This window comes from Sphaerodactylus townsendi, linkage group LG16 (genome assembly GCF_021028975.2).
Source record: "Sphaerodactylus townsendi isolate TG3544 linkage group LG16, MPM_Stown_v2.3, whole genome shotgun sequence".
NCBI classification, from domain to species: Eukaryota; Metazoa; Chordata; class Lepidosauria; order Squamata; family Sphaerodactylidae; genus Sphaerodactylus; species Sphaerodactylus townsendi.
The window spans coordinates 29,012,358-29,039,910 of NC_059440.1; the positions used below are offsets into that span (position 1 = coordinate 29,012,358).

Below are 27,553 nucleotides of genomic sequence, written 5' to 3' on the forward strand. Positions count from 1 at the left end.
CATGGTTTCCTTTGAGCCACTGTCAGGGTTTGGCTTTTCCACTGAAACGCTGACGTCCGCAAAGAAGCATCTTACCCCTGAAACTCAGGCCAACCCCCCAGGCAGAGGACCCCGCAGTGGCTACATCTGAATTATCCTTTCCTCCGCAACTGGACTCTCTTCCATGGGGTTTGTTTCAAGTGGAGGGGGAGGGGGTTCTGTCAGAGGGGGGGTGTTAGGACCCAGCAGCTGGGGCAGCCCTGCAGCCCACGGCCCCCGCCCCCTTGCCTCTTTTGAATCCAGGCACTCCAGAAAGTGCAACCCAGCGCTGCCAGATCCCCTCCAGCCAGGTAAGGGGGCACCTTTTGCTCGGTCGGGCCTCCCCAGTGGGACCCCTCTCTGGCAAGCGATAGACACCATCCGGGCGATGTAACGGCGAGGGGGGGGGGGGCGGGACCGAAGACGCTGTCTGCTGCTGTTCTTTGCCATGCCACTTTCCTTTCTTTCCCTTACGAAGTGAGCTTGGGGAAGCCCGCAGCTCTCAGGCAGCTCATGGGGCCCGAATGCGTGGCGGGTGTGGGGGACAGACAATGCCCCTTTGCTGCTGGGGCCCAGGGCTGGTATTTGGGCCGGGGCAGGGTTGGATTCCCCCCTCCCCGCAACTTACTTTATGGAAATTTCTACAAGCAAACTTAGTGGGAGGGCATGCATTGCTATGCTATCTCAAGGGAGGGAGACAATCCCCTCTGCCCGAACATTTGTGTGTGTGGGGGGGGGGGGCTTAGCCAGGCCTGCCCCGCCCTGCCTTTTGTTCTCCCCTGGCCGGCGGGGGGGGGGGGCGTTGAGGAGGCGGCTTGGCGAGTTGGCTGATTGCTGCCAGATGTTCCTTGCAGGGAAGACTTCAGCAAGCGAACATCTGGCCTTTCTGTGCCTGGGTTGTGGGGGGGGGGAGCTGGCATTGCGGGAGTGGAGTTTGGGAGTGGGAGCTTCTGCAGTCTCTCTGGGCGCTCAAGGAACATCTCTGAGCACGGCCAGAGTGCTGCCCCTAGCTCCAAGCCAAGGAGGTTGGAGGCGGGTCGGGGAGAACTCCCCACCACTACCAGTTGAGCTTCAATCTCTGGGATTGGGGTGTTCTGGGATACCAGGATGTTCCTCCTCCCCCCATGGTGGGATTGACAGAGCATAGGTGGGCTCCTTCAGAAGAGAACTTAAGCCTGCCAGGCACCGCTCCTGACTTGAAAAGCAGTTCCTCTGCAGGAAGCACTCTGCACACGATCAGAGGCACTCTTTGTGGATGTCGAGAAGCAAGAGCTCCCTGTGGGCTTTATGTGTTTCCAGAGGGATCATTCAGCTCTTGGGGTTGGCCGGGCAGCTGAAGCCAGGGCTTGCCAGGAATTCGCCTGAGAACCAGGCCGATGCCAGGCACTGAGCAGGGGCAGCACCGTGGACCTGCTGCGTGGGACGCGGCTGCCTCCCCCCAGCCCAGTGGCAGCACTGCACAGGAGCCAGCTGCCTTTTCTGCAGAGGTGTGGAGTGGGCCTTGCACGGGGTTTGGGGGATGGTCCTGCTTCAAACCTGCTCAGTCAGGACGATGGCGAGAGGGAGGGCAGCATCTTCTCTCGCTGTGGTGGGCCACGAGTGCCTGATGACCAGGAGAAACTTCCCGATCCACTCCGGCTGCCATGGGCGTGCATGCCCTGGGGTGCACATAGTGCTTACCATTCCCCCCCTTTACCAAAATTCTGGGATGGGGGGAGGCTGGTTCATGCCCCCCCCCCAATGCTGAAGGCTCTGTAAGACACCAGTTTTAGGCCTCAGCGCTGGTCCAAGGGAAAATGGGAGCATCGCCCCCCCGCCCCCAGGTGCTGGAGGCAGTGACTGATGAAGGACGTCTTCCGGGGCCTCTCTTGCTCAGCGTGTGGGCAAAGCAGCTCAGGGCCTGGCTGTCTGTTGGCTGAGGGGCCTGTTGCCCGTGAAGGGGTGGGCAAAGTCCTCCGGCCACGCTCTGCTACCTGAGTCCTGAACTGGCTCGCTCCAAGAAAGGCCTGTCACTCCTTCGGCTAGGCAAGGGCTGCTGCCCCCCCCCCCAACCCACTTCTACCCCTTGTGCCACAGCTGCATCTGGGGAGTTTTACCCATAAAGTCCTTGGCAGAGGCCGTTCAAGTCTGGTGGAAGGACAGCGTGGGGGAAAGAGAACGTGGCACATGCTCCACACAGGAAAAGCAGGCGGCCAATGCTAGAGATCTTGGTAGTGGTCACATCCAGCAGAAAAGATACTCTGTATGTGTTCAGAGACACAGTCTTCAGTACTGAGGAGCAGATACTGGCAGGAGGTTCCAGAGGTGCTGCCAAGCAAGCCTGGCTCAGACTCAGAGAAGTGAATTGGCCCCAGCAAAACACACACCTCTCCAATGAGCATATGGTGCACTGTGATGTTCGTTAGTTCATCTGTGTTGTTGACCACATGATTCAAATGTTCCTTCATGAAACGCAAGGCATTTCTGTGTTCCTCAGCAGGAGCTGGATGCTCACATGATACTTAACACAACAGTCAAACAATCCCCCCTTCTTCCATTCCACTCAAACCTCCCCCCTCCCCCCGCAAAGTCATGCACGGCTCCCTCTTGCCTCCTCCACAGTAAGCCCCAGAGGGGAATTCCTCCCCAGTTTGTTGGTTCTGTGCAGGCAGAATTTCAACTGCAGCTCTGCAAAGTCAGCAAAAGGGCTTGAGACCTTGTGTGTGGGGGGGTGGGGGTGGGGTCGGGGTTAGGCCTTTCTCCATCCAGTTCAGTCAGATGGGGGTGGGGGTGGCTCTGAATACATTTCTGGCACAAGGACCCAGATGGATTTTCTTTCTTTCCATGGTGAGTCTAGTTTCTTTCTATAGAAATCAAAGGAAAGCTGATTGGGCTACTTTGAGAGCCCATTTTTACATTTCTTTGGCCTGGTGTGTGTGCGTTACCTAAATTCACTGAAGTGTTGTGATTACTGTCCTGCACCATCAACATGCGTACAGGAAAAAACTGATATTGTCAGGATTATACTTCAGTTTGCTGTATCTGTTGTGGTGCGTATGACTTACTCCTACCGCCCAGGTTCTGACTTACATAAAACCATTTCCTGCAAGGTTGAATGTATGTCTCATACTGATGATTTGTTTCTGATGTACGTAAGCCTTGCTGTACTATCTTGCTTATCAGATGTCTCATCCTGTAAATTGCATTGATTTGCATTATGTAATCCACCTGGCATCTCAGTGAGAAAGGTGGATTACAACTAACACAAATGAAAAAAAAATACCAACATCTCGATACTTGCAATCCTACTGAACAACTAAGGTCAAGACCAACATATAGCAGCTATTCCTTGATTGTATTATACACATTTGTGTCTAGTTGTTTACAAATGAATTTACTGCTGTTCGTCACCCTTTCTCTCCATATGCAAAACCTTGTTCGTTTCCTGCTGGAGCCATTGTCTTGTGCGTCTGCTCTTTGCCGTGAGTCCGTGAATCCGTGCGTGCTCCTCAGCTGGTGCTGCCACTAATGCCTTTCCCCCCCCCCCCCCCCAGCCTGCCGCAGGATCTTCCAGCTGCCCCCCAGCCCTGCCCCCCGTGGCCATGAGGACTCTGGGCCTCTTCGTCCTCTGCTTGCCAGGTAAGTGCCAATTGATGCCTTGGGAGAAACGGCTTTCTCTATGACCGGTTATGGGCGTGTCTGTGTTGGCTGATCCTTATTAAATATGGGTGTCAGACTTAGCTAGGTAGCAGGTGGAGGTACTTTTGAACAGTCATCACCCTAGATCACAGGTGTCAAACTCACGGCCCTCCAGAGGTTATGGACTACAGTTCCCATCATCCCCTGCCAGCATGATGGTTGCAGGGGATGATAGGAACTGTAATCCATAATATCTGGAGGGCCGTGAGTTTGACACCTAGAAAGCAGCTGTGTGTGGCCTCTACTCTTGAAAGAGGGGGGCAGGATTTGGGGGGGGAGCCCAGGCCAGTCCAACGAAGGAGCGTTGCCAGGAGCCAGCCCCCCCCCCCTTGTGCTTTTCAGAAAAGTGGGGGAGACTCTATGGGGAAGAGGGGACCAGAAACGACGTCTTGCACGTCTGCCAGCCCCTGAGCTGGAGCTTCCCCAGCGCTCCTGGGAGAGGGGGTCCGACCCCTGTGCAGAGTGGATGCCAAAACAGCCCAGGACAGCGCCACTCTGACCGCCACCTTCGCACGGGACCTCGTGTGCAGGTTGTGGGGGCCCCGCTAACTTTCTGAGGCTCTTTGGCCAAGGAGCTCCTGTACCAAAGGGATGCCAGCAGCCCGGGACGACGCTTCTCAGGGCGCCGCCTTCGCACGAGACCGCAGGTGGAGGTTGTGGACGACTCCGCTAACGTTCTAAGCCTCTTGGAGCTGGCAGCCCCTTTGGACAATGGAACCGAGAGTCTAGGGCGGCCTTTCTCAGGCTCCGCCTTCGCACGAGGCCGCACGTCGAGCTTGCATAGCGTCGGAGCCTCTTTGGAGCAAAAGCCCCCTTGCAGAGTGGCACCCAGAGTCTGAGACGTGCTTGTAGTTCATGCCTTTGGCCACCGGAGGGCAGCAGCAGCGTCCCCAGCTCCAGCTCAGGGGCTGGCAGATGTGTAAGACGTCATTTCTGGTCCCCTCTTCCCCATAGAGTCTCCCCCACTTTTCTGAAAAGCACAAGGGGGGGGGGCTGGCTCCTGGCAACGCTCCTTCGTTGGACTGGCCTGGGCTCCCCCCCAAATCCTGCCCCCCTCTTTCAAGAACAGAGGCCACACACAGCTGCTTTCTAGGTGTCAAACTCACGGCCCTCCAGATATTATGGACTACAGTTCCCATCATCCCCTGCAACCATCATGCTGGCAGGGGTGATGGGAATTGTAGCCCATAACATCTGGAGGACCGCAAGTTTGACACCTGTGCCCTAGACATTTCTCCACAAAGCAAAGGTCCCGTTAAAAAGATCGGCTCACAACTAGATTAGGTGAAACTAAGCCAGCATCGTCATCCCCATCTATGATGAGTGTGAGGAAGAACTGCTCCTCAGTGGGAAGGATGTTTTAATTGGTGGCAGAGGGAGCTGTATAGCGGGGGGGGGGGGGCAAGGAAGCGGGGGCCATGATGCACGTGCCTTTCCCTGCTGTTGCCCTTATCAAGAAAGGGAGACGGTGCAAAGGCACCTTATATGTCTTAAATATCAGGACAGGCTGCTGGGAGGGGGCAGCTTCCTGAGGGGGGGAGCCCACAAAAACTTTGATCCTGATCCCTCTCTAATGGGCTTGGTGATCCTGCAGGTATGCATAGGTTCGTTCTCAAGAGCACGCAAGACAGCCTTTGTCTGGTCCTTGAAAGGACGCAAGTTCTGAGCCCCCCACCCCCCTTTGTCCCTTGCAGTGCTTCTGGCCCAAGGGCAGTACGACATTGGAGACCCAGCATACCACGACACGCCATACATCCCCTATGAAATAGGTAAGCAGACACCTTGATGTCCCCTCTTCCTGCCCTTTGGATGAATGCCACGCTGCCTGGCCCTGTAGAGGCGCCCCACCGGATTGAGTTCAGACATCCTCCCACAAAGCATCTCCAATGGGACATCCTGTCTGCAGCAGAAGGAGAAACTGTCCAGCCAAGCTAGAGGGACGTGACCGTCATCATGTGAACATTTGTTTGAGTAGTCTGGCCTTGATAGGAAACGGGCTCTTGTGTGCCTGTGTGAACATTTCAAGTGCAGGAAGTTGCAAAGGAGGGGGAATTCCCCCGCTGCCCACCACCACCATTTGCTCCATAGCTCAGCCGAGCTGTTTCAGGTTGCTTTTGGAAAGACCATTGCAATTTAAAACATTTTTTTAATTGGGCTTATGCCCCACAACCTTACTTTTTTGCACAACTGGTGTTAACTTTAGACCTGGGAAGCCTCCGCTCTGGATATTTGATCCACCTGGGATTTTATATTTTTAAAAGGAAAATCCCTTTCCAAAATAGAACAAGGGTCCTAAATTATCCACCTACCAGCCACTGTCTCTCTCAGGGCCGAAGCAGCACCAGCCACCACCTTGCCTGTTCCCAATGCTTATTTTTGGCTGCTTTCATAAACATCCTTCTACTGCACTATAAAATTTGCCCACGTTGAGTTTTAAAACGGTCGGGGTGGGGAAAGCGATGCTGTCGTTTTATTTCTTTACCTAGAAAGGGACAGATATATTTGAGGGTCCCAAATGCTGCACCCACTTGGATCAAGTTTTATTTTTTTACAATGCTAAACTGAGCGGACCAGTTGCTGGCTATTTTTAATCCTCCTTTTCTTTCCCCCAGAAAGTCAAGATTACTATGACTATGCTGGCAATGGTGAGTCGTCTCCTTTCCCTCTGTTGCTTCGGTGGAGTAATTGGGGGTGGGTGGGGGGTGGCCACTGTCCCAGCAGGCCTTGGCTGAAGGCCTTCATTTCCCTGCCAGACATTGCCCCGCAGGCTCCCGAAGAGCAATACCCCTACCAGTCCCAGCAGCAGAACCAGCAGGAGGTCATCCCAGCCCCAACCCCAGGTCAGTTTGGTCCTCCTCATTTGGAAGTTGTTTGCAGCTCGGGGCGGGTGGGCACAGCTTGCCCATCAAAACGACGGGGGCAGAGGCCTGGCTGCCTTCCCTTGAAGTGCCCTTGAAGGGCCGCCGGGGAGGGATGCGCGCCTGCACTCCCAGCCCTGCTCTTGTCGTCCTGGCGAAGGCAGGGATTGGGGGTGGGATCTGCACGCAGCACTGGGTCCCACCTCATCCTCCCTCGCTGGAGGACGAAGCGCCTCATCGCAGCCGGACAGGCTCTTCTGGTGCTTGCCCACTGAGGCCTTCTGTCGCCAGTCTGCAGCTGGGACATTGCGCCCCTCGCCCGCCCGCCGGCAGATTGCTGCCCTCTGCTGGTATCATGCGGGTGCTGCGAGGAATCTCCCGGGCCCTGCTTGCCAGGCACCCCTCTCAGCGTGGAGGTTTCCCTCCCCCTGCTGCTGGCCACCCAGTGCTCCAGGTCTGCACCGCCTCCTCCTCCTGCTGCCCAGCGGCCAAGGGGCGCACGGGAAGCCCTTCCTGCCCGCTGGGCTGCCCTGGCCCCTCTATCGGTCGGCAGGGCCTCCACTGGCGCGCCAGCCCATTAGCCCTCTGCTGCCGCTTCTGCTTCCTCTTCTAGGCACGGCTGAGACGGAGCCCACCGAGCCCGGGCCCTTCGGTGAGAGGCAGGGCTTAGGGGGACGGGCCCCTGAGCCAAGTGCTTCGGCGGCGGCTGCTGCTCAAGAGCCTCGGGCCTCCCAGACCGGCACATCCTGCGGCCTGAATAGATCTGGGGTTGGAAGGGGCCGAGACTGGCCACCACTCCAGATCTCCCACTCCTTTGCCCCCCAAGCTGGGAGTGAGGGGGGGTTGTGTCTCTTTTTCTGGCCCTGAACAGGAGGCAGCGGCGTCGAGGCAGGGTGGCAGGGCCGCAATCGGGGTGGGGGTGGCACAGTGGTTTGCTGGGTCTTTCTGGCTGGAGGTGTGAGGGGCGGCTGCTTAGCCCCACACGCTCCGCTCTGTGCGGCCGGCCAGCTAAGCATCAAGTAAAGGCTGCTTGATCGGCTGCCCCTTGTGCCCTGCAGAGATTGCCAGGAGGAGCAGGCAATTCTGGTACCTGGCCTGTACTCGGTCCACAAGCCCTGCAAGCAGTGCCTAAATGAGCTCTGTTTTTACAGGTGAGCAGCTGGTTGAGGGGGGAGGGCAGGAGGCTCCCCCCAGCTGTCTTTCAGGGCGAGGGTGCCAGCGAGTCTGTACCCAGGACGTGGGCGCAGCAGGCCCTGAGGGAGGGCACATGGTCAGCCCCTTGCCTCCAGCTCCTTGGGGGCTCTTCTAGGGGGGTTTTCTCCAGGCTGCTTAACACCCCTCGCAGCCCCCCCCCTTTCCAACCTCCCAGCACGGGGGACTCGGGCAGGTGGAAGTCTCCTTTTTACAGGCGCCTCAGTGGAGTGAGCATGCTTTTTTGGGGGGGAGATCATGAGAGGATCACGGAGAGCAGCAGAGACGCTGGAGCGGCACCTGGGCCTGATGGGGGCCATGGCAACCACCCTCCCTGCCCAGCACAGGCTCCTACCTGGCTTGGGGCCTGAAGGGGGTGTGCATGAAAGGGGAGGGGCAGCACATGGCCGAGGAATGGGGCTTGGTCTTCCTGTGTGTCTCACTAGCAGCCTGCTCTTTTTCTTTCACCTCCCCCCCGCCATTTTCATCAGCCTGCGGCGGGTTTATGTGATCAATAAGGAAATCTGCATCCGCACTGTCTGTGCCCATGAAGAGCTGCTGAGAGGTACGGGGTCTTCGGCATTTGGGCCCCTTGCCATGCTCTGCCCGCCCCCCCCCCCCCCCAGTGGACGAGGCAGGGCTGAGGGGCACACAGCAGCCTGGTGTTTCCTGTTGGGAACAGGCAGCGGGGAGCCTTAGGCATGGCCCCCCCTAGCCCCCCACTCCTCCACAAGGGTGGGCCCTGGGAGACCTGGGCAAGAGAAGGCAGCCCAGGAGCAACTAATGCCCGCCCGCCCCGGGGCTTCCTTCTGTTTCCCACAGCTGACTTCTGCCGCGACAAGTTCTCCCGGTGTGGCGTGATGGCGACCAGCGGGCTGTGCCAGAGCGTGGCTGCCTCCTGTGCCCGAAGCTGCGGGGGCTGCTAGGCAGGAACAGGCGCGCACAACATGCCCCACCCACGGGCCAGCCAGCCAGCCAGGCCTCCCCTGCCTCCCCCTCACTCCCCTTGGCCAGGCCCACACAGGATGCTCCCAGGCCTCCAATGTGGCCAGTGGGTGAAGCTCTGGCGGGGGGCGAGGGGCACACGGGCATGGAAAAGCCAGGAGTGGGAGGCAGCTCTCTTTCTCTCTCCCCTTCTGCTGCCTGGTGGGAGCTTGGCCCAGTGGGGGTATCTCTGGAGACTCTCACAGTCCTCAGCAGGGCCCAAGGGTTGCGAAAGGGTGGCTTGGGGGGGGGGGGGGGGGCCAGGAGGAGCTAAATGTGCAGCTCTCCCGGGACCTGCCTGTCTCATTCAGTATAATCGTGTCTTCTCTTTTTTTACACAAGTGTTAAATAAACCAAAAGTATTACCACGTCTTGCAGCCAGCATGTGTCTTAACGCCCATTCCCAGAACTGTGTGTTATGTATTGTTGGAAGCTGCCCTGGTGGGCAAGGGTGGGCATGTTGAACAAACAAATGAATAAAAGGGGGGGGGGGTTTCGGGCCACTTCCTAGTCCCTGGACGGCAAAGCTCTGCACAGAGCCTGGCTTCGTCAGCACTCCAGCAGCACGAACTTCCAACATATCAAAGTTGCTGTGTCCTCTGTTTTCAATAGTTGTGTCCACTGCCCGTCCTGGTTCTGGAGTGGGAGCCCCCCCCCCCCCCCGCAATTCCCTGGCCCTCCCCCAATATTGCCACAATACCTGAGCGAGTCGCCCTTTGCCCCTTTTAGCCAAAACGGCCTGGGGCCAGCTGAAAAGGGGCTGGGGGCTGCAGCGTGGGAGGGGGCTCCTTCGGTCCGGGCTGGTGGGAAACACTGAACTTCCGGGAGAGACGCTTTTATTACAAGTTTCACACTAATTCCTTCCGCAACGGGCACATCAGACCACCCCCGCTTAATACAAAAATAAAGGTTTCTACATTTCCAGATTAAAATGTTACAAAAGCTCCACAAAGAAAAATACACCAGGGCGATGATGTGCCTGTGCATGAACCCACCCACCCACCCATTCGTGTGTGTGCCCATTTGTGCCCCAGCCAAAGGCTGCTATGCTATGCTATGGTGCCTCACACGGGCAACAAAGATACTCGGGGGGTGGGGGGGCAGTAGACAAGGAGGCCCCTCCAGGGAAGGGCCTCACAGCACAGTGGCTCCTCTCCCTTGTGCCAAAAGAGTCCGTGTGTGACAGAACATAAGACCCTCTCTCTGCCTTTCCCAGGAAGCCCCCACTGGTTGTACTTCTAGCTGGGGGGGGGGGGTCGCATGTTTTCAGCCCCCAAGGAGTAAAGGGTCACTTTGGCATTTCTACATCACAGCTGTAGGAAAAGAAAAGCCTTCCAAGCAGAGCCTTGCATATGGCACATGCTCTGTGCATCCTCTGAAGGGTGGGTCCCATCCCTGCCCACCCACCCATTGGCCACAGCCACGCAGTCTGTGCACTTTGCCTTCTGGGGAGAAGTGCACAGCTGGCCAGCAAGACGACTACCCCCCCCCCCTTTCCCCTTAGGCTGGGTGCCTGAGGAACCCGCCAGAGCCACGTGCAGGGCTGGGCGTCCAGATGTGCTTGCTGCAGGGGCTGTGTTCTGTAGATACGCCCCTGCGAAGGGCACGTGTGTTTGGGAGGGGAGGCACAGGAAAGTTGCGCTTTTCCCTTCAGTGACTGCTTCATACCAGACCGTGGCTTAAGAAGGGACGGCTGGCCAGTCCACTCTCCCCCCCCTCCCCAATGCTTTCCAGCTGGGGGCTGCGGTGCAGGGCAGGAAGGCGGCAGCTAGCTTCCTGGGCAGATGGGCGAAGGGGTGTCTGGGGACCGGAGCTCATCCTTCAGCGTCAGGATCTGTGGGAGAACAGAAGGCACGGAAAGCCCCATGGCAGAGACCGTAGCCCCTAAGTGAGCTGGCCCCTGGTCTGAGCGCCTCCGAGGGGCAGGGGGCAGAGAATCCCACTCATCGGGTGGGGCACACAAGAAGCAGGGCTGACCGGCCAGCCCATGGGGTCAACGTGTCTCTTCCCAACTACACTTTGTCAGCACAGATGTAGATACTGGGCACCGACACCGCCCCCCCCCCCCCAACTCTTGCAACACTTCCGCCTGCTGCTCTCCAAAACCCAGACACCGAATCCTCAAGATTCGACTCTGGGGAAGGGGCTTGCCCCAGAGTTCTCCGTGGTAGAGGTTTGGGCCCACCCCCAACCAGCCAGAGCAAATGACTGCAACTGAGCCCTCTCCGTGGGCGGGGCCTGGAGGCATTCCTTCCCACCCAGGCTCACCTGCTCCTCTGACCCGCTGCCGGTGGGCATCCGGCATGCGTTCTGCCTGGAGCTGGGAGCCCCCCAGGCACTCAAGCTCCATCTGGAGGGAAGCCCCAGTTTCATTCCGGCCTGGGAGGTGCTCACGGTCCATTACCTGAGCCTAGGTGGGGGGGAAGAGGAGGAGGGGGAGGAGGAGGAGGAGGAGGAGGCTGAAAGATTGGGCTGGCCCCGTTGCCAGAGCCAGGCTTCCCCCCTAACCCTAACCCTAACCCCATCTTGCTTCAGGCAGCGTTCCTTGCAGGAAGGTTCCAGCCAGCCCAGCACCCACTTGGGCCCCCGGGAGGCAGCCAGGGAGCCTCCAGAGGAGAGCAGCCCCACTGTGCCCCCCCCCCCCCCAGACAGAGACTTCCAGCAGGGCGCAGCTTGGGAGACGGAGGAATCTGAAATGGAACGTTGCTCTTCAGACCTGCTGGCAACACCAAATCCGCCCCAAGGCACAGGGAAGGGGCGACCGGGGGGGGGGGGGGCGGCATTTACCTCCAGCAGCCGGATTTGCTGACAGGCCTCCGCCAGCTCCTGCTCCACACTGGTGAGAGAGCAGCCCAGCCGCCCCTTCTCAGCAGACAGCCTCAGCGACTCTTCGCGGGTGCTGAGCTTCTCCCGCTCCACCTGCCAGCCAAGCAGATGCTTGCAAGTGGCACAAAAACAGCCACCACCACCCCACACACTCACATAACGGGGGTGGGGGTGGAGGTCTTGTCTGGGGAGCTCAGCCCTCGGCTGCATGCCCCCTCTCAGATGGGGGAAAGGGCGCACCTGTCCAAGAAAAGGTACACAAACAAGCTGCTCCTCTGTCTAAGGCCCCACCCCCCATCTGTGCTGCTGCTGCTGCCCCCCTCCCCATTTTCATGGCCAGTCTCTGAGCACCCACGTGAAAGGTTCTGGGAGTGTTTCTGACCCTCTTCTGAGCCCGCCTTGGAAGGAGCCTCTCCCTGCTTCCTGGGCCTCAAGGCCAACTCAAGTCTGCCACGAAGCCTCGTGCTGACGGCCAGTTGTGCTCTGCACCCAGTCCTCTGGCTCATCTCCACCCTCCTGCCCATCACAGGGGCTGCAGGGCCACCCACTCTCCCCGCCCAGAAATGCTCCCCCCTTCTGCTCCTGCCTGCCTGCCTGCCGCTGCTGTTGACCCCCCTGAGGCCTCACTTTGTCCAGCATCCTCTTGAGGGCCATCTTGTCCTTCTCCAGCCGCAGAGAGGCACGCTCCGCTTCCCACTTCTGGTTCTCCATCTGTGCCAGGGCCCTCTGCATGCCGCTCAGGCCCTCCTGCAGCCGCCGATTGTCCTCCTGTGCGTTCCGCAGACTCTTCAGGGCGACCGTCTCACCTTCCTGGCACTGGCCGAGCAGCTGCAGGAGGACCGACAAGAGAGGGGGGGCTGCCTCGAGCCCGCTCGCCATGCCCCCACCCACCCCTCTTGCAGCTGGACCACAGCTGCCATGCCCCTCTCTCAGCAGGCAGAGCTGTGTGGACGGTCAGGGCTTGGAGCCCACAGCCCACATGTCCACTGCCAGATGTTCTGTCCCAGGGCGGTGGGCGTTATCAGCTTCTCAGAGAACTCTTCCCCAGTGAGGGAGAAGGGCCCGCGCCCTCCTCTTGCCTAGAGCTCCAGCAGAGTCAGGGTCACAGGACTGGCCCAAACCATCGTGGAGGGAAACAGTACCCAGTTCTGTCAGGGGCAGGGATTTGACGGCCACAGATACAGCCAACCCCCCTTCCTCTATGGGACTGGAAAGCAGGGGGGGCTGCTGCTGGGGGGTTTCCCCTTGGAGGGGAGACGAGGGCAGGCCAGCTTGCTCGGACAAGAAGCGGGAAGTTCAGAGGCAGGGGAGGGGGTGGCCTTCGCTTGACCACCTCTCCATCCAACTCCAGCGCTTTCTGGCCTTTCAATTAACCTGCTGGTAAATCTTAACCAGCCAGTGTGGGGCGGTGGTTAGAAGCAGGTGACCTGGAGTCTGGAGAACCGGGCTGGATTCCCCACTCCTGCTGGGTGACCTAGTCTCAGTTCTCTCAGAACTCTTTCAGCCCCACCTACCTCACAAGGTGTCTGTGGTGGAGAAAGGAAGGGATTGGGATTGGGAGCGCTTTAAGACTCCTTAAGGGACAGAAAAGTGAGGAATAAAAATCAAATCTTATTTTTTCTGGTGATAAAAGGGGCTCCGCCAAGGGCGTTGAAGGGCAAGGTGAAGGGTCACCCCTGCAGAGAAGCAAATCCTTCAAAATCCAGGTGGGTGCTGGTGGCTCCCTTGCCCATCCAGTGGTCCAGAAAGGCAGGGAACAAAGTCAAAAAGGTAGCCCCCCCGGCTGATTCTTCCCACCCCAGGACCCCCACTTCAGTTACGGGTACAGATTTGCCAGCTGAGATTCCTGGAGCCACAAGGTGCTGCCCAGCTGTAGGGGTCTCCTGGCATTTCCTTGCCCAGCAGAGGCCCCGGCAACACCCTCTTGGCATCACGAGGAGCTCGCCCGAGAACATCCACGCAGGCCACAGAGCTGGCCCTTTCTGGGGGCCCAGCCGAGAGATCTTGGGGCAGCCCGCACCCAGGCCTCACCTCTTCTTGTTGGCGCACACGACCACCCAGCTCTTTCTTCTGCAACTGCACCTCCACCTGCTCCGCCTGCAGGGTCTGGAGGCGCTCTGTCAGTAGCCGCATCTCCTTCCTGGCTCTGGAGAGAGCCTGCTGGGCAACCCCCAACCGCTCCTGAAACGCAGCACAGCGGCACAAGGGTTGCCCTGCTGAGAAAGGCGCATGAAGACCCCAGCCTGGGGCACAGAATGGCAGCAGTAGCAGTAGGAAGGCATTGGCCTCCCTGGTCCAAGCGTACCTGCAGCACCCGCTGCTCGTGTTCGCTGGCCGTCAGTGCCTTCTGCAACTCCAGCACCCTCTCCTGGGCTGAGCTGGCCTCGGCCTTGGCCTCCAGCAAGGAGGCAGAGAGCGCCTGCACCTTCTCCTGTAGGGAACCCTCGGCCTCCGCGGCCTTTGCCAGTGCCAGGCTAAGGCGGTCCAGACTCAGCTGCTGGGCACCAGCCTTCATCTCCCCCTCGGTCACCTGTGGGGACAAGGATGGAGGGAGGGAGGTTGGTAAGCTCTGTGGTGCTGAGGAACAAAGGGGGAAGAATGCCCAGGGCTCGTGTTAAGAATGGGGACTCCTGGCCAGGACAACCTCCTGTGGCAAAAAAGGAAGAGGAGCAGACTGCAATCATGGGATTGTTTCCATCAAAAATAATCATTTCCACTTCTTAAAAATGCTGCCAGCCAAGGATCTTTCCAGCTGATGAGAGGGTTGGAAGGAGGGCTCACCCTGTGGACTTCAGCTTGTCAGATGCTGCTACTTGTAATTAGCTCATCTGACTCTGGCCTCTAACCCCCAGAAGAGCCCCCCCCCCCCAAATATCCTTCCGTGCCCTGTCCATAGAACTTCTGTTCATGCTCCATAATTTTTCCCTCTGCTGCCAGGCTTCTGAGATGCCTGCCATGTCTCTCCTCATTCAAGTCTTTTCTGGGCCTGAATGGATTTCCCGTTCACAGCAAAGACACGGAGCCAGTCATGAGGCACCCACTTCTTGCTGAGAATCGCAGCTGCCCTAAACATGAAACCACCTCAAGCTTCTAGCCCTCGTAGCTGCCGCAGCACAGGAGGTGAGACCTGTCAACCTCGCTCTTGGTCTCCCACCTGCAAGCATCACGCCCCTGCCAGCACGCACCCCGATCAACATGGGGCGAGCGCCAATCAAAATGGCCCAACGGGCGGGCCAGGGCACAGCTGCCATGTGCCACAAGTACCTGTCTCTGCAGAGCATCAAGGTGGTCCCTCAGCCCCCGCACCTCCACTTGGCGATCGGAGAGCACCAGCTGGGCTCTCTGCAGCTCCCCTTCCAGTGAGCGTCGGGACAGCTCCACTTGGGTGCAGCGGCTTTCCGAGGCATCCAAGACAGCCTTCAGGCGCTGCTTGTCTGCCTCCAGCTTGGCCTCAGTAGCTTTCATCTTGCCCAGCTTCTCCTGAGGAAAGAGGTCGAGAGGGACATTTGAAGGCCACCTCCTCCCCAGGCAAGAGATGAAGGCAGCCCTTAAAGGAGGAGGCAGCTGGTTGAGGAAATGGCCGGCCAGGGAGGGAACCAGCGTCTGATTCCTATCCCCGTCTAAATCCAGCTCTTAATCTGCTGCTCTACTTGGGGGGTGGTGTGGGGGTGTAAGGAACTTTGCACTTTAGTTTTAGGTTCTAAGTGTTGCTGGCATCCTCCCTTATGTAGAAGCATTTGCAGAATTGCTAATTGCTTATAGTGGATGATATTCACTGGCCTAGCCTTGCAGGGGAATTGGCATGCTGAGTGCGGTGTGTGGGTTAGAAAAGGGTAGTCTTTTAGTGGCAAAAGGCAGGAATCTCAGAAAACTCTTGAATGGCATCTGCTTTGCTGCACAGGAATGCACTTTTTGTGGGTGACAGAACTGCTAAGAGAACTGCCAGAATCCATGAAAGCACTAAGCTGTTGCTTGAAAAATGTATAATTAATCATATGCTGAGAAGACATTGTGAGTTTTTTAAAATTATTTTTATGTTTGCCTTGCCTGTGACTGGCTGCTTGCATGCTGTAGCACTCTGAAAATCAATACATGTGACTTATAGAGGTTAAATCTCTGGAATTACTGACTGGATGTAGGTACTTCCCAGAACTGGCCCCAGAGTGGGAAGTCTGTCCCCCTCCCCCTGTTCATTACTCCCCTCCCCTTTTGCCAACTGCTGGGGTGTTATCTGGCAACCCCCAAGATCACTGGAGAGGATCCAGGCTATCTTAGTGCCTTATCCTAGGACTTCCTTCCCCGCTCCAAATCCTCTTTGGATTACTTCATTCTTAAAATAAAAGATTATTCTTTTGAATGAGGTGCTCAAGGACTCTCACAGAGATCCATCCACACAATACAAATCGGAGATCTGACCATTATCAGAGCTTTAAAAGAAAACCCTTGTGCGCAGGGTGGAACAGAACCAGCAGAAACAAAGCAGGCAGCCATGGGGCAGTTAGGCAGGAAGCTCAGAGCCACTGCGTCGTCATCCCACCCACCCCCACCCCGAACCTGCAAGACTCGTCTCTCGCCATCAGCTGCCTGCACGCTCTGCTCCAGCGTTGCCGCCTTGTCCAGCAAAGCCTTGTGCTCCCGCTCATTTCGGCGCAAGATCTCCTCTTGCAGGATCAGGGCCCCCTGGGTGCTGCTCAGCTTCCCATCCACGGTGCGCCTCCCTGCAGAAGAGAACAGCGGCCAGCAGTGAAGGTAGGAGAAGGCCCCACGGTCCCCCAAAGCCCAGCCCAAGGAGAAGCACGCGGGGCTTCCTGCAAAGCCCCAAGAATCCTGGCTTCCAACCAAAATCAATCACGTTCCAACGTTGTGGTGCTGACATCAACAGCGTATCAGCAGAAAGTGAAGCGAGGGAAAGAAATAACAGCCACCCAGACTCAGAGACTGAAACAAGGCCTCTCCCCCTGACCCCCAACAGTGGCAGCTGAGCAGTTGGACTCTCCAGTGCTGAAGATGCGGAGCCGTGGAGTCTGCACTCCTTGAGGATGGTGGTAATTTTGAACATGTGAGGAGACTGAAGGGGGTGACCCTCCTTGGAAAGGCTAGAAGCTTCTGAGCCAAGCGAGGGATGCTGCAGTACTTGATGCTACATGACAGATCTAGTGGCCACCTCTAAAACTTGATGGCATCGTGCATGGTTGCTCCTGGACAGAAATGCTACAAACAGGGCAAGGAAGGCTGCGTTGGGCGGGGGAGCGGGCAGTCTTCTGCATATCAAAGAGGACACAGAGTTAGATAAGCTAGCAAACAGCTCAACAGATTCTTTGCCTCTGTGTTTGCTGTGGAAAGTGTGTGACAGAGACCCAGACCAAAGGTCCTGTTTTGGGGAGTGGTGTATGAAGAACTGTGTCAAATGGAAGAAGCGAGAGATGAATTAGGACCAATGAGCAAATTAAAAACCAGCTCATCACAAGTCACTTACTAACAGTAAGTTAGTCACTGGGTCTTGATGGCATACACCCAGGTGTTCCCCGGGAAATCAAATGAGAAATTGTAGGTTTTCTAAACAGTATGTGTATCTCGTCATTAAAATCAAGTTTCTTATTGGGAGACTGGAAAATATCAGAAATAACTTATGAAGACGACTATAAACTAGTCTTTAGTTCAGAAAACAGATGATTGGATAGAAGTTGGGGTAGAGAAAAGGATAGAGCAAGCTTATTTTCACTCTCTCATAATACTTGGAAGCTGGGGGCATCTAATGAAGTTGAGGGGTAACAGGTACAGGACCAAGGAAATACTTATTTATTCAATGAGTAGTTAAATTGTTACTAGCCATGGTGAGTAAATGGAACCTCCTTACACAGAGGCAATACACCACCAGTGCTAGGAGGAGACATCAAGAGAGCCCTTGGCTTCTAGGCGCTGCTGCTGTTAGCCCTGCAGAATAATTTACTGGCCACTGCATGAGACCAGATACTGGTTTAGAGGGACCCTCACTGGTGTGACCCAGCAGGACAGCTGTGAGTTTCTTCTTGAAACTCCACGGGGTGGGAAGGAGGCAGCACGCTCCATTTCCAGCAGTTTGCCTCCATCTTTACTTGAAGCAAATAGCCTTGGAATGCCTGATGGGAGTTTGGGTTTGTGCAGAGCCAGGCAACAAGAGCCTCGTGGTGAGACATCCCCCAGCATCCCCTGACAGAGTCAGCTGCAGAACCCGGGTCAGCACTCCAAGTCGCAAGCCCTGTCTCTTCCTCTGAGTTCGGAACCCAACCCTTGGGACCACTGCAAAGCTGTCTGTGACTTTTCCAGTCTAGAAGAGCGGCTTATTATGCTGGTAGCATGCCCGTGCGCGCGCACACACACACACACACTCACTCCTACCTTCATTGCACTCGGCCAGCTGTTTCTGCAGTTGCTGTACTTGAGCCCCGGCCACATCCCGCTGGGCCTCCATGTCAGCCAACCGGTGGTTCAAGGTAGCCATTTGAGACCGGATTTCATCCTTCGTGCCAAAGAGAGAGACGGAACAGTCAGCAGCTGGGAAAAGCACTTGCCCGCTGACCCGCCACACGCCATCCACACACCCTCTCTCGCTGTGCTGCCCTCAGCTCTTGCAGGAAATCACAGAGCGCAACCCGCACCACTTCCGGGTCAATGTCCACGACCAGCTGCTCGCTGCAACTTGGGGAAGCATGATGCTCTGGGGACGGAGTTCGAGAGTTCACGCTGCAGGCCTCTGGTGCGGGGCTGCCTTGCCTACCTGCAGCAACACCCAGGGGCAGGAAGGGAAGAGGCAGGGTTGCCATGCAGACAGACCAGTGCCAAGCAGACAGGGCCTCCCCACCACGGAGTATACCTTTTGGAGGGGAGAAAAGTCTCTGGGGGGAGCTGCCTCGCTTCCTGACAGCAAGGCCAATGCCCACAGTGCGCCTCAGGGACGAGTAGAGGCTGCCCAGCTTGAGCTCCACGCCTCTCTTCAGGCTTTCCATGCGGGACAACTCTGCCTCCAGGCCCTGGGCACGTCCCTCAGCCGCACTGAGGCGTAGGCTCAGCTCTGCCGCCTCGGCCTGCGCGGTCTCCAGCTTGACCCCCAAGTTGTGGCCGGCATCCACCAGCTTCCTCTCGCGGGCCTGAGCCTCCTCCAGGCTGGCCAGCAGCCCCCTCTCCCTCTGCTGGAATTCACGCTCCAGATCTGCCACCTTCTGCTGCAGTCTGTGGAGCTAATGAGGGTTTGAGAAGAGAAGGGCAAAGGTTGAGAGCCATTTGGGGCAACCTCTGGAGGCGTGTGACGGTGCACACTGAGCCACAAAATCTCAGCATGGAATGTATGCCAATGGGGTCTAATCGAGCTAGCTGTGACCAGGAATGAAGGAGGCCACGAGGTTGTCGTGGAAAGCATGTCGAAAGCACAGGCTCAGAGGGCAGCAGCCGTGGAAAAGGCGCACTCCGTGCTGGAAAGGTGTCAACAGCTACAATCTTAAAGACACTCTTCCTGGGAGCAGGTCCTATTGACGAGAATGGGAATTACTTCTGAGCAGCCCTGCTCAGGCTCGCTCCCACAGTGGCATAGGTCGGTGGCCCCCTCTGACGGTGGGGATTTGGGGAATCACTGGGGGGCTTAATGCTTTAATTAAATACTGATCTTCTGGCCACACAAGTTGGAGAAAAGTGCTTTACGTCAAGAGCTTCCCATGGGCTTCCCCCTGAGAAGGGGCAAGAAGCAAGCAGGACGAGGGACTGAATGCCTGACTAAAGGAGAGAGGCTCGGGCAGGCTCCTTCCAGACCCAAGCGCCCAGGTGAGGCCCATGAGGGTCCTGGAGCTCACCTCTTCCCGGACTGACTCTCTGCCAGCCTCACTGGCTGCAATCTTCTGTTTGAGGCCAATGGACTCCCTTCTGCTCTCCTCCTTGCACTGCTCCTCACAAGTCACTCGGGCCTGGAGTTCAGCCACTTCCTGCTCCCTCTTGGCCCTCTCGCTGTCCAGCACCTTGATCTGTGGAGCAGCAACGCAGCAGCGCTTGAGCAGGCACCAGCAGCACAGGCAGGAGACGGAGGGGAGCTGACGGGGACACGGAGGCCAGGAGGAAGCAGGTTTGGCAGGGAGGGCAGCAGCTTCAGGGACTGGCCCAACCTCTTTGGTCAACAACACAGAGGTGTGTGCCTGTGCCAGGAAGGGAGGCCTCTCCCCAAACGCCTGCAAACCTCAGCAAAAGGGCTGCCAGGTCTCCAGCCAAGGGATGCAAAGAGCCCGGAGAAGAGGAAAAGAGAAAAACCCAAAACATAACAAAAGGGCGAGGGAGGAAAAGCAGAAAGAGAGAGAGAGAGAGAGAGAGAGAGAGAACACGTGGGGAGGCAGCAAAGCCTTATATGTAAACCCCACCCCCCCACATCATTTATACTCCAGGCACAGAAAGGTTCAGGGACGGTGGGGGTAGAGTTGAGTGTGCCGCTTTCAATTCCTCGCCCAGTCCAGATAGTTAAGCCAGATAATCACTATGGGGTGGACTCCAGCCCTTGGGTGAACCCCGCTACCTGCCACCGCAGCTCCTGCAGCTCCCGCCGGGCTTCCAGCCGCGACCGCTCCACCTCTTGGAGGCTGATGCGCAGGTCAGCAGCCTCCTTGCCCACGGCAGCACACACTTCCTCCAAAATAGAGATCTTCTGCTCCTTCTCGTCATTGGCACGCTTTAAACTGGGGACAGAGAGGGGCGTGGCCACCAGCATCCAAGGCCTGGTCAGGGAGTGCAGAAACCAGACTGCCCCACCCCAAGCAAGTCTGACCGGAAACAAAGGCTGTGCAAGAGAACGCCTTGCCCAGGCCACACAGGGACAGTGGGGCAGCCCTCCGCCCTCTCTTCCCTCACCTGATGCGGTTGTTCTCAGCACGCTTCACATTGGCACGCAACTCTGCATTGGACCGCTGCAGGGCCTCCTTCTCTTTGGTCTCATCGCTTAGGCTCCGGTGCAGGCCCATGGACTCCTTGCGCTGGATCATCTGACCCTCCTGGGCTTCACGAGCCTGACGCTGAGTCTCCAGCAAGTCCTGCCGGATGGCGTCCCGCACATCCTCCACCAGACGCAGCTGCACCCTCAGCTCCTCCACCTGGGTGGGCAGCAGTGGGGAACACTCGAAAAACCAAAACAGCTCCCAGGACAGCCCAGGTTGCAGCAGCCTCCAGGTGACACACCTCCCCCTGGGATCTGGAGGCCAGCAAGGTCCTCCCCCATCCCACCCCACACTGCCCTAGTTCTGCTGCACACGGCCCCTCCTACCCTCTCCTATCCTTCTGGCCAGCTCCTACCCCACCACATCTTTCTTCACCCGGAAACATAAAGGTGGGGATCAAGGGACCCTTTACAATGGGCTGGGGGCTCCCAGGGATTAAGGCCAAAGTGAAGGCAAAGGTGAAGGCTCATACACCACCCGGTATCTGGGGGAATGGGCAGGTGGTCACAGTCAAGCCTTTTCTCAGGATGGGGGAAGCCCAGGTGGCCACCGAGAAGCTCAAGAGAATCCGTCCAAACTGGGAGAGCAGGAAACTGTGTGGCAAAGGACTCCGACTAAGTGCAAAGTGATGCGCCACGGGGCAGGAAATCCAACGGAACAAACGCTCTGCTGGAGTCTGACTGCTTGGGGGGCTACAGGAGAGATCTTTGTGAAAGTGCCGACAGCAGCAGGGTGGTGGGCAGCAAGGGAAGAGCCAAATTCTGCAGCGGAAGGTGCGACCCCTCTCTGCAGGGCGGGGAGAATAAAGGGAAGATCGAAGGATTGCTCAGAGTCCTGACTGCCAGCTCACAAACTGGTGATATTTGAGGAGGGGGCTGGTGCAGGAAAAGGAACCCTACATGAGCCAGGGGGTCACAGCGCCTTCTTCAGGAGGCAAGGAAGAGGCACGTCAGCGTTTCAAGTTTGAGAAAAGATGACAAGCCGTTGGAGAATGGGATGGAGGTTGCTGAAATAACACGCGTGAGCCGGAGGACGTGGGCGGGGGCAGGGAGAACTTTTATTTCCATCAGAATTTCATGTAATGAACATGACAGACAACAGATGCTGGACAAGCAAAAGAACCCCCCCCCCTTCACACAAATGCATAATTAACCTTCAGAACTCACTGCCCCAGGATGTAATGATGACCAAGAGCCTAGACAGCTTTAAAAAGGGCATGGGCAAAGTGATGGAGGGGGGAAAAGTAGCTGACTGCCAGCTGACCGTCTGCCTTTGAGGACCAGCTCCAGGGGGGGGGGCGGCCGCTGTCCGAGGCCACCGCCTGCAGCCTCTGCAGAAGCACTCTGGGGAGCCTGGCCAGCAGGACTCTCCTCCCCCAACGCCTTGGGCTGCCCGCTTACCTCTTGGAGGGCCGATTCCTTCTGCTTTCCCACATCCCTGGCCTGGTCACGGAGCGCCTGCACCGCCTGCTCGTGGGCTGCCGTGTCTTCCTCTTGCTGCCTGTGGAGGTCTCTGAGCTCCGCATTCAAGGCAGCAACTGTGGCCTGCAGCGAGAGGGAAAGACCAGCCCCTTGTCTGAGCCTCGGGTGATGCAGCATCAACAGGCCCTCCTGCAGGTGGGGCGGGGGGCGCTTATGCTGGCACGAGCAGCAACAGAAGAACAGAAGAACAGAAGAACTAGCCAGCTGGATCAGACCAGAGTCCATCTAGTCCAGCTCTCTGCTACTCGCAGTGGCCCACCAGGTGCCTTTGGGAGCTCACGTGCAGGAGGTGAACGCAATGGCCTTCTGCGGCTGCTGCTCCCGAGCACCTGGGCTGCTAAGGCATTTGCAATCTGAGATCAAGGAGGATCAAGATTGGTAGCCATAGATCGACTTCTCCTCCATAAATCTGTCCAAGGGTGTGGATGTGACCCCACAGAGTGGGGGGAGTTACTTTATGGTTTTGCTACTTATTTATTTATTTGAAACCCTTATTAGCTGTCTTTCTCTCATGTGAAACTCGAGATGACTTACAACAGAAGTGAAGCAACAAAAAGCAATAAAAACAATCTTCTGTAAAACACAATTTAAAGACTACAATTAGGACTGCCAATCGTAACAGTCTCCTAACCGTTGAAAGGGAGGGGCCAAAGGGGCCACGTGAGGATAGTGGCTGCTGATCATCATTTACCCGAAATTCGACTCCCACCGTCATGACGGACAGCCGGGCTTTGGCTTCAGTTCACTCATCACCCCCACCCCCGCCCACCCTCAGTGACCCCTGCCCAGATCGGAACCCACATGCACACCCACCCGCTCTTGCTCCTGCCGGCTCCGGGCATCTTGCTTGAGCCTTTCCAGCTCCAAGGTCCGGCTGGCCAGGCTCTGCTGGACCCCCGAGAGCTTCTCCAGCAGCGCCATCTTTTCCGATTCCTTGAGGGAGAGGCCCTGGGGACGGGGGGAGGACGAGGGGGTCACCGGCAGCCAGGCATGGGGACGAGGAGCGGCAACAGCCCAAAGGTCTGGTGGATGTGGCACCGGCTCTCTGCACGCCCCCCTCCCCCCCAACCATCCTCCTGGTCTGAGGAGACGGAAGTCACCTGGCACAGCCACACTCAGTCTGGGGGAGGGAGCAGAGGGCTTCCCTCCACGCCCCCAGGTGCCAGCCGAGAGACCCTCCACACGCAAAGGATTCCCAGCTGGGCACAAAGGCCAGAGCATCGGGCAGCAGAGAAGTTGCGGGGGGGGGGGGTGAGCGGAGCTGATTTGGATGCACACACTTAAATTTGGGGGGCTGATTCTAGGTGTGTGTTCTAGAACCCCTTCCTTCCCCCTGCATTTTCCCATTCCAAACATTTCTGGACATTGTTTGAAAGCCCACATTTGAGGGGGAAATGACAAATGCACATAAAATGAAGGGAATCTATCCCAGTAGTCCTGCCCTGCCCTGATGCCCCTGTGGAGAGGAGCCTTCCCCTGAGAAGAGGGGCCACAGACTCCCTCCCCCGCCACCTGCCTTGGGGTTTTGATGGCGCCTCTTGAGCTCTGTCACATCAAACCTCCCTTGGGCAACAGCTCAGCAATGGCAACTGGAGTCCACAGGATCGGGACCGCACGGAAGCCCAGGCCCTCCAGTGGAGATGCCCGCCCCCTTCCCACCTGCTGCTTCTCGCTCTCAGCCTGCAAGAGGGTCTCGTCCCGCTCCTGCTGGAGAGCCGTGAGCTCCTCGATCAGCTCCTCTTTCTCGGCCTCGTGGCGGGCCAGCAGCTCCTCCTGCTCCCGCGTCAGGCGGGCCAGCAGCGCCTCCCGCTGGGCTTCCAGCTCCCTCCGCAGCGCCTCCTGCAGGGAAGAGCACCCGAGGGCTGGGTGTGGTGACTTGGGACCCAGCCACCCACCCCTCCACCCACCCGTGGGGAGAAGGGCTTCTGCCAATCCATCCCAACACCAAAGCTTGACTCACACACAGAACGGTGTTCATCTGGGTGGCTGAGAGAGAGCGAGACTCCGGCCCTCTGAGGCAAAGATCACCCCCCCCCCCCCCCGAGCTGGGTGAATCTCGCTTCTGGCCACAAGAGAAGGCGGAGGATCCCTCGACTGGCTTTCCAAGGGACTTGCTCCATCCGGGCTACTGCCAGCTGCCTGCTCAAAGAGCCGGCTGCTGAACAGCAAGGGGAGGGGGGCAGAGTGTGTGTGGGGGGGGGACGACTGTTGCCTGCTCATGCTCAGAAGCCCCTGCTTGGCTCTCCCCGACTGACACAGGAAGGCAGATCCAACCTGGTTTTAAAACATGGCCTTTTCCCTCTGGAACATCTGCCTGAAATCCCATTTGGAGCAAGGCTTGTGCATTTCGGCACGCGCCCACTGCTCTGCTTTGCTAAAGAACAAACCTGCACAGAGTCAGTAAAACCTTTGGACCCAATCCACCAGGCCCGACGCTGCACATACTTTCTCCCTCTGAAGCTGAGCCACCTCCTCTTCGTGCGCTGCCTGCCTGGTCCTCAGGGCCGTCTGGGCCTCCTCCTCCACCTGGGACAACTTCAGGGCTTGCAGAAGCTGCTCACGCTCCAGCCGGCTCACCTCAGCCTCCCTCTGCTTGCGGGCGCTGCCCAGCTCCACTGCCACAGACGGGAGGAAGGGAGTCAACGCAAAGAGGGCCAGAGAGCCTCAGGTCACAGGGAGGACCTCCGCAAGGGCAGAGGCCACTGCCCCCTCTGGGGGGGGGGGACATCTCCACGGAGGACTCTCAGCACAGGAGGCCTCCCAACGACAGGATGCGTCCAAGAGGCATCAGCCACAACACAAGGGACGCCTGAGCCCCTTGCTCCCCCCCCCCCCCCCGTGAAAACACCCACTCCTGCCCAGCCTGGAGAAAATAAAATAAAGAGTGCGGATAGGTGTCTCTTGGAGGGCCAGCCCAACAAGAGCTGGACACGACAAGCACCCCAGATCCCCCCGTGCCCCACACGAATGGAGAGGCCCACAGGGGGGCAAGCAGGAGTGTGTCCCCACCCCCCACCCCAGGCCACCTTGCAGGGCTTCTCTGGCCAGACACAGGGCCTGGCTCTGTGACTCCAGCTGCTCCTTCCGTGCGTCCACCTGAGCCAGACGGTTCTGGACATCAAAGAGGGTTGTCTCCAAGGTGTCTTTTTCTGATCTGGACAAAGTTCAGAAGAGCACAAGGAGAGCCCAGAATAACCCTCTGAGCCATCCAGGGCTCATACCTTTCAGAGATAGGGGCTAAAGCCTCTCCCACCTGCTGACACGAGGCCACTGCCCCCCCCCCCCCCGCCGGGGTTTCAGTTCACCCCACCATGGGGCTAACAGGAATCACAGGAGTTCTCAGTGGAATTCCAAAGCCTGAATTGACTGCCCACTAACTAAAGAGTGCCCCCCCCCCCGTGCATTCTTCTACAATCCCTCCCATCGTGCCCCACTGACCATCATTTTTGTAGCCCCTGAGCCTTTGCTCCTAGGGGAGAAGTACCGCCCCTTCCCCATCCTGGCTGCCCTCTGCTTCAGCACACGGGATTCTCGGTGTAGCTGAACTCTCCAGCCTCAGCAGGGGCCCTACGCTCCCCAGGCCTCTCTCTGCGTGTGGAAGCGCTGCCCAGTAGCTAGCCTAAGAACGCCCCATGGCTTCATGCCCCATTCATGCCCAGTACTGATCTGTCTGCCATTTTTCCTGGACTTGAACTTGTCTACCTCCCTTTTATGTCCCCAGCAAACCCTTCTGGCCTGTGAGAGAACTAGCAGCCGACTTAAGCTAGCCTGCCTGCATCATGCCATCCAAATCCTCCCTCAACTTTGCTGGATTTTCTGCCACAACCCTTTCTCCAACCCTCTCCCCTGAGGCCTCCCCCCAAACTTTCCAGACCTCTCATTCGGCAAGGGCAGTCTGGGCAAAAGGATCCAGACCCCAGGCATCCCAGCATCAAGGGAACAGAGCGGAACGCGAGACAGATCTCAGTCCCCCATGAGATCTGCTTGCTCTGCCCTGGGAATGTCAAATCAGGAGGGGAAGGAGCAGCACGAGACCGGAGCCCTCCTTCGTGCTGTGGCTCTGCCCCCCACGGGCTCTTGCCAGCGAGTGGCAGCGGAGCCCTCCAATTAGCCACACCCCACCCTGCCTGTTTGCTAGCACTGCTGCTAGTGCCCAGGCGGCCTGCTCAACACGGCCGCTGGCCAGTCCACCCACCCACCACCCACCAGTCCCAGGCACTCTCAGCCACACCTGCAGAGGGCGCACTGGCCCAGCCCCCTACCTGAGGCCTGCAATCTCCTCCGCCAGCCCCCGGTTGTCCCGCTCCGAGGCGGCCAGTTGGACGGCCAGGCTGGCCTTCTCCTTCATCAGCCCCTCCTTCTCCTTGGCTGCCCTGAGCGAGGCCTCACTGTGGCACTCCAGGTCCCTGCGCACCTGCGCCAGCGCCTCGCTGGCTGCGTCCCTCTGGCGAGACAGCTGGGAGGAGAAAAGAGGGCAGCCGCTGCCAGGCTCTCCTGGTCCCCAGGGCCACCCCCACGCCCCCAAGCAGAGCTCAGCCCTCGAAGAAGAGGAAGAAGTGAAGTGGTTGCCTCAGAGCATGGGCAGACCGCCCTCGCCTGACACCACTGCAGCCTTCGGAGGTGCAGGACTTGGGCCAGGAAGAAAGCAGCCGTCTTGCAGGCACTCTTTTAAAGAACCTACCTGGCAACTCAGGCTCAAGAAACGGCACATTCGCCAGGGACCCAAGTTCAGCCCCTGGAAGCCCCTGCCGGCCGGGGTCATCTCTGCATTCATAACAGCCACGGCCACACAAACAGCAAGGCTCGCTTGCGGGGAGTTTGCAGCAGGGCTCACTCACAGGAGGAAAGCTAGCTGCTGACGGACACACCCCTATGCCTGCGCAAACACGCCCCCCCCCCCCCGAAGCCAGAAGTAGCAGGAGCAACTCCAACTCAGCTCAGTAGTGTGTGTGGGGGGGGGGGCAGAGGCTCCTCCCATGCCCGCCTTGCAGCTCACCTGTCCCAGCTGCCCCCGGACTAGCTCCTGCTCCCCTTGCAGAGTCGAGAGCTCCCGCTGCAGCTTCTCCCTGCTCTGCTCCACCGCCTGCAGCGAATGCCCAGCCGCCCGGCACTCCGCAGCCAGGTCCAGCCTCTCCTGCTCCAGCTGCGCCAGCTCCAGTCGAATCGTAGCCTTCTCCTGCTCCGCTGCCTGCTTTGCCCCCGAGAGGGCCGCCTTCTCCTCTTCCAGCTGGCCCCACAAGGAAAGGGAGGGCTCATCACTGCCAGCCCTGGGCAGCAGGCAGGGCAGAAGGGCCCACCGCCCTCGGTGTCCTCCTCCACCCGAGTCCCACGGCAGCTCTTCTGCTACCGTGAGCCATGATTAAATAACACCACCTGCCATGCACCAGTGCCCAGGGCCAGAAAACTGCAGCCTCCTCTCAAAGGCCAAGGGGCACCCCCCCCCCCGGCTCCCTTGGAACCCGCCAGTCAGCAAGGGCAGGGAGATGCTCTACAGGGCAGCCCTGCAAATCCTGCTCAGCCAGGCCTCCTGGCTAGCTCCACAGCACACCTGGCCATAGCCCCCCTAGCCCAG

General features: G+C 58.1%; 2 protein-coding genes across 7 annotated transcripts in view; one reads left to right on the forward strand and one right to left on the reverse strand.

Annotated features, from left to right (window-relative positions):
• Positions 1-194: 194 nt before the first annotated feature.
• On the forward strand, positions 195-9,097 carry MFAP2 (microfibril associated protein 2). Of its 2 annotated transcripts, XM_048519216.1 has the most exons (9): positions 196-329; positions 3,552-3,636; positions 5,391-5,465; positions 6,309-6,341; positions 6,450-6,536; positions 7,168-7,206; positions 7,615-7,705; positions 8,237-8,310; positions 8,568-9,097. In XM_048519216.1, the coding sequence occupies exons 2-9, from the start codon at positions 3,600-3,602 to the stop codon at positions 8,669-8,671; spliced, it is 540 nt and encodes a 179-aa protein (XP_048375173.1). In that variant the 5' UTR covers positions 196-329; positions 3,552-3,599; the 3' UTR covers positions 8,672-9,097. The 2 variants fall into 2 exon arrangements, with proteins under 2 accessions (XP_048375174.1, XP_048375173.1); XM_048519217.1 differs by lacking the exon at positions 7,168-7,206 and having other exon boundaries at positions 195-329.
• Positions 9,098-9,548: 451 nt separating this feature from the next.
• The window catches only part of CROCC (ciliary rootlet coiled-coil, rootletin), a 35,455-nt gene continuing 17,450 nt past the window's right edge, over positions 9,549-27,553 (reverse strand). For 3 of the 5 annotated variants that reach the window (XM_048519223.1, XM_048519218.1, XM_048519224.1), the window contains exons 16-36: positions 26,978-27,208; positions 26,244-26,437; positions 25,008-25,135; positions 24,427-24,596; positions 23,641-23,820; positions 22,795-22,929; positions 21,901-22,044; positions 20,418-20,656; positions 20,086-20,245; positions 19,379-19,546; positions 18,409-18,772; positions 18,137-18,312; positions 17,934-18,054; positions 16,110-16,273; positions 14,820-15,035; positions 13,861-14,085; positions 13,587-13,736; positions 12,183-12,383; positions 11,517-11,648; positions 10,998-11,139; positions 9,549-10,563 (exon numbers count right to left, since the gene is read on the reverse strand). In XM_048519223.1, coding sequence (XP_048375180.1) covers positions 10,544-10,563; positions 10,998-11,139; positions 11,517-11,648; positions 12,183-12,383; positions 13,587-13,736; positions 13,861-14,085; positions 14,820-15,035; positions 16,110-16,273; positions 17,934-18,054; positions 18,137-18,312; positions 18,409-18,772; positions 19,379-19,546; positions 20,086-20,245; positions 20,418-20,656; positions 21,901-22,044; positions 22,795-22,929; positions 23,641-23,820; positions 24,427-24,596; positions 25,008-25,135; positions 26,244-26,437; positions 26,978-27,208 — 3,660 coding nt within the window. In that variant the 3' untranslated portion in view covers positions 9,549-10,543. The remainder of the gene's footprint in view (positions 10,564-10,997; positions 11,140-11,516; positions 11,649-12,182; positions 12,384-13,586; positions 13,737-13,860; positions 14,086-14,819; positions 15,036-16,109; positions 16,274-17,933; positions 18,055-18,136; positions 18,313-18,408; positions 18,773-19,378; positions 19,547-20,085; positions 20,246-20,417; positions 20,657-21,900; positions 22,045-22,794; positions 22,930-23,640; positions 23,821-24,426; positions 24,597-25,007; positions 25,136-26,243; positions 26,438-26,977; positions 27,209-27,553) is intronic. The other 2 variants (XM_048519219.1, XM_048519222.1) reach the window with 2 other exon arrangements.

Coding starts and splice junctions, on each gene's coding strand:
- MFAP2 (XM_048519216.1), top strand. CDS start 3,600: ATGAGGACTCTGGGCCTCTTCGTCCTCTGCTTGCCAG. Junction 7,706..8,236: donor AATGAGCTCTGTTTTTACAG/GTGAGCAGCTGG, acceptor CATTTTCATCAG/CCTGCGGCGGGTTTATGTGA. Junction 8,311..8,567: donor CCATGAAGAGCTGCTGAGAG/GTACGGGGTCTT, acceptor TGTTTCCCACAG/CTGACTTCTGCCGCGACAAG.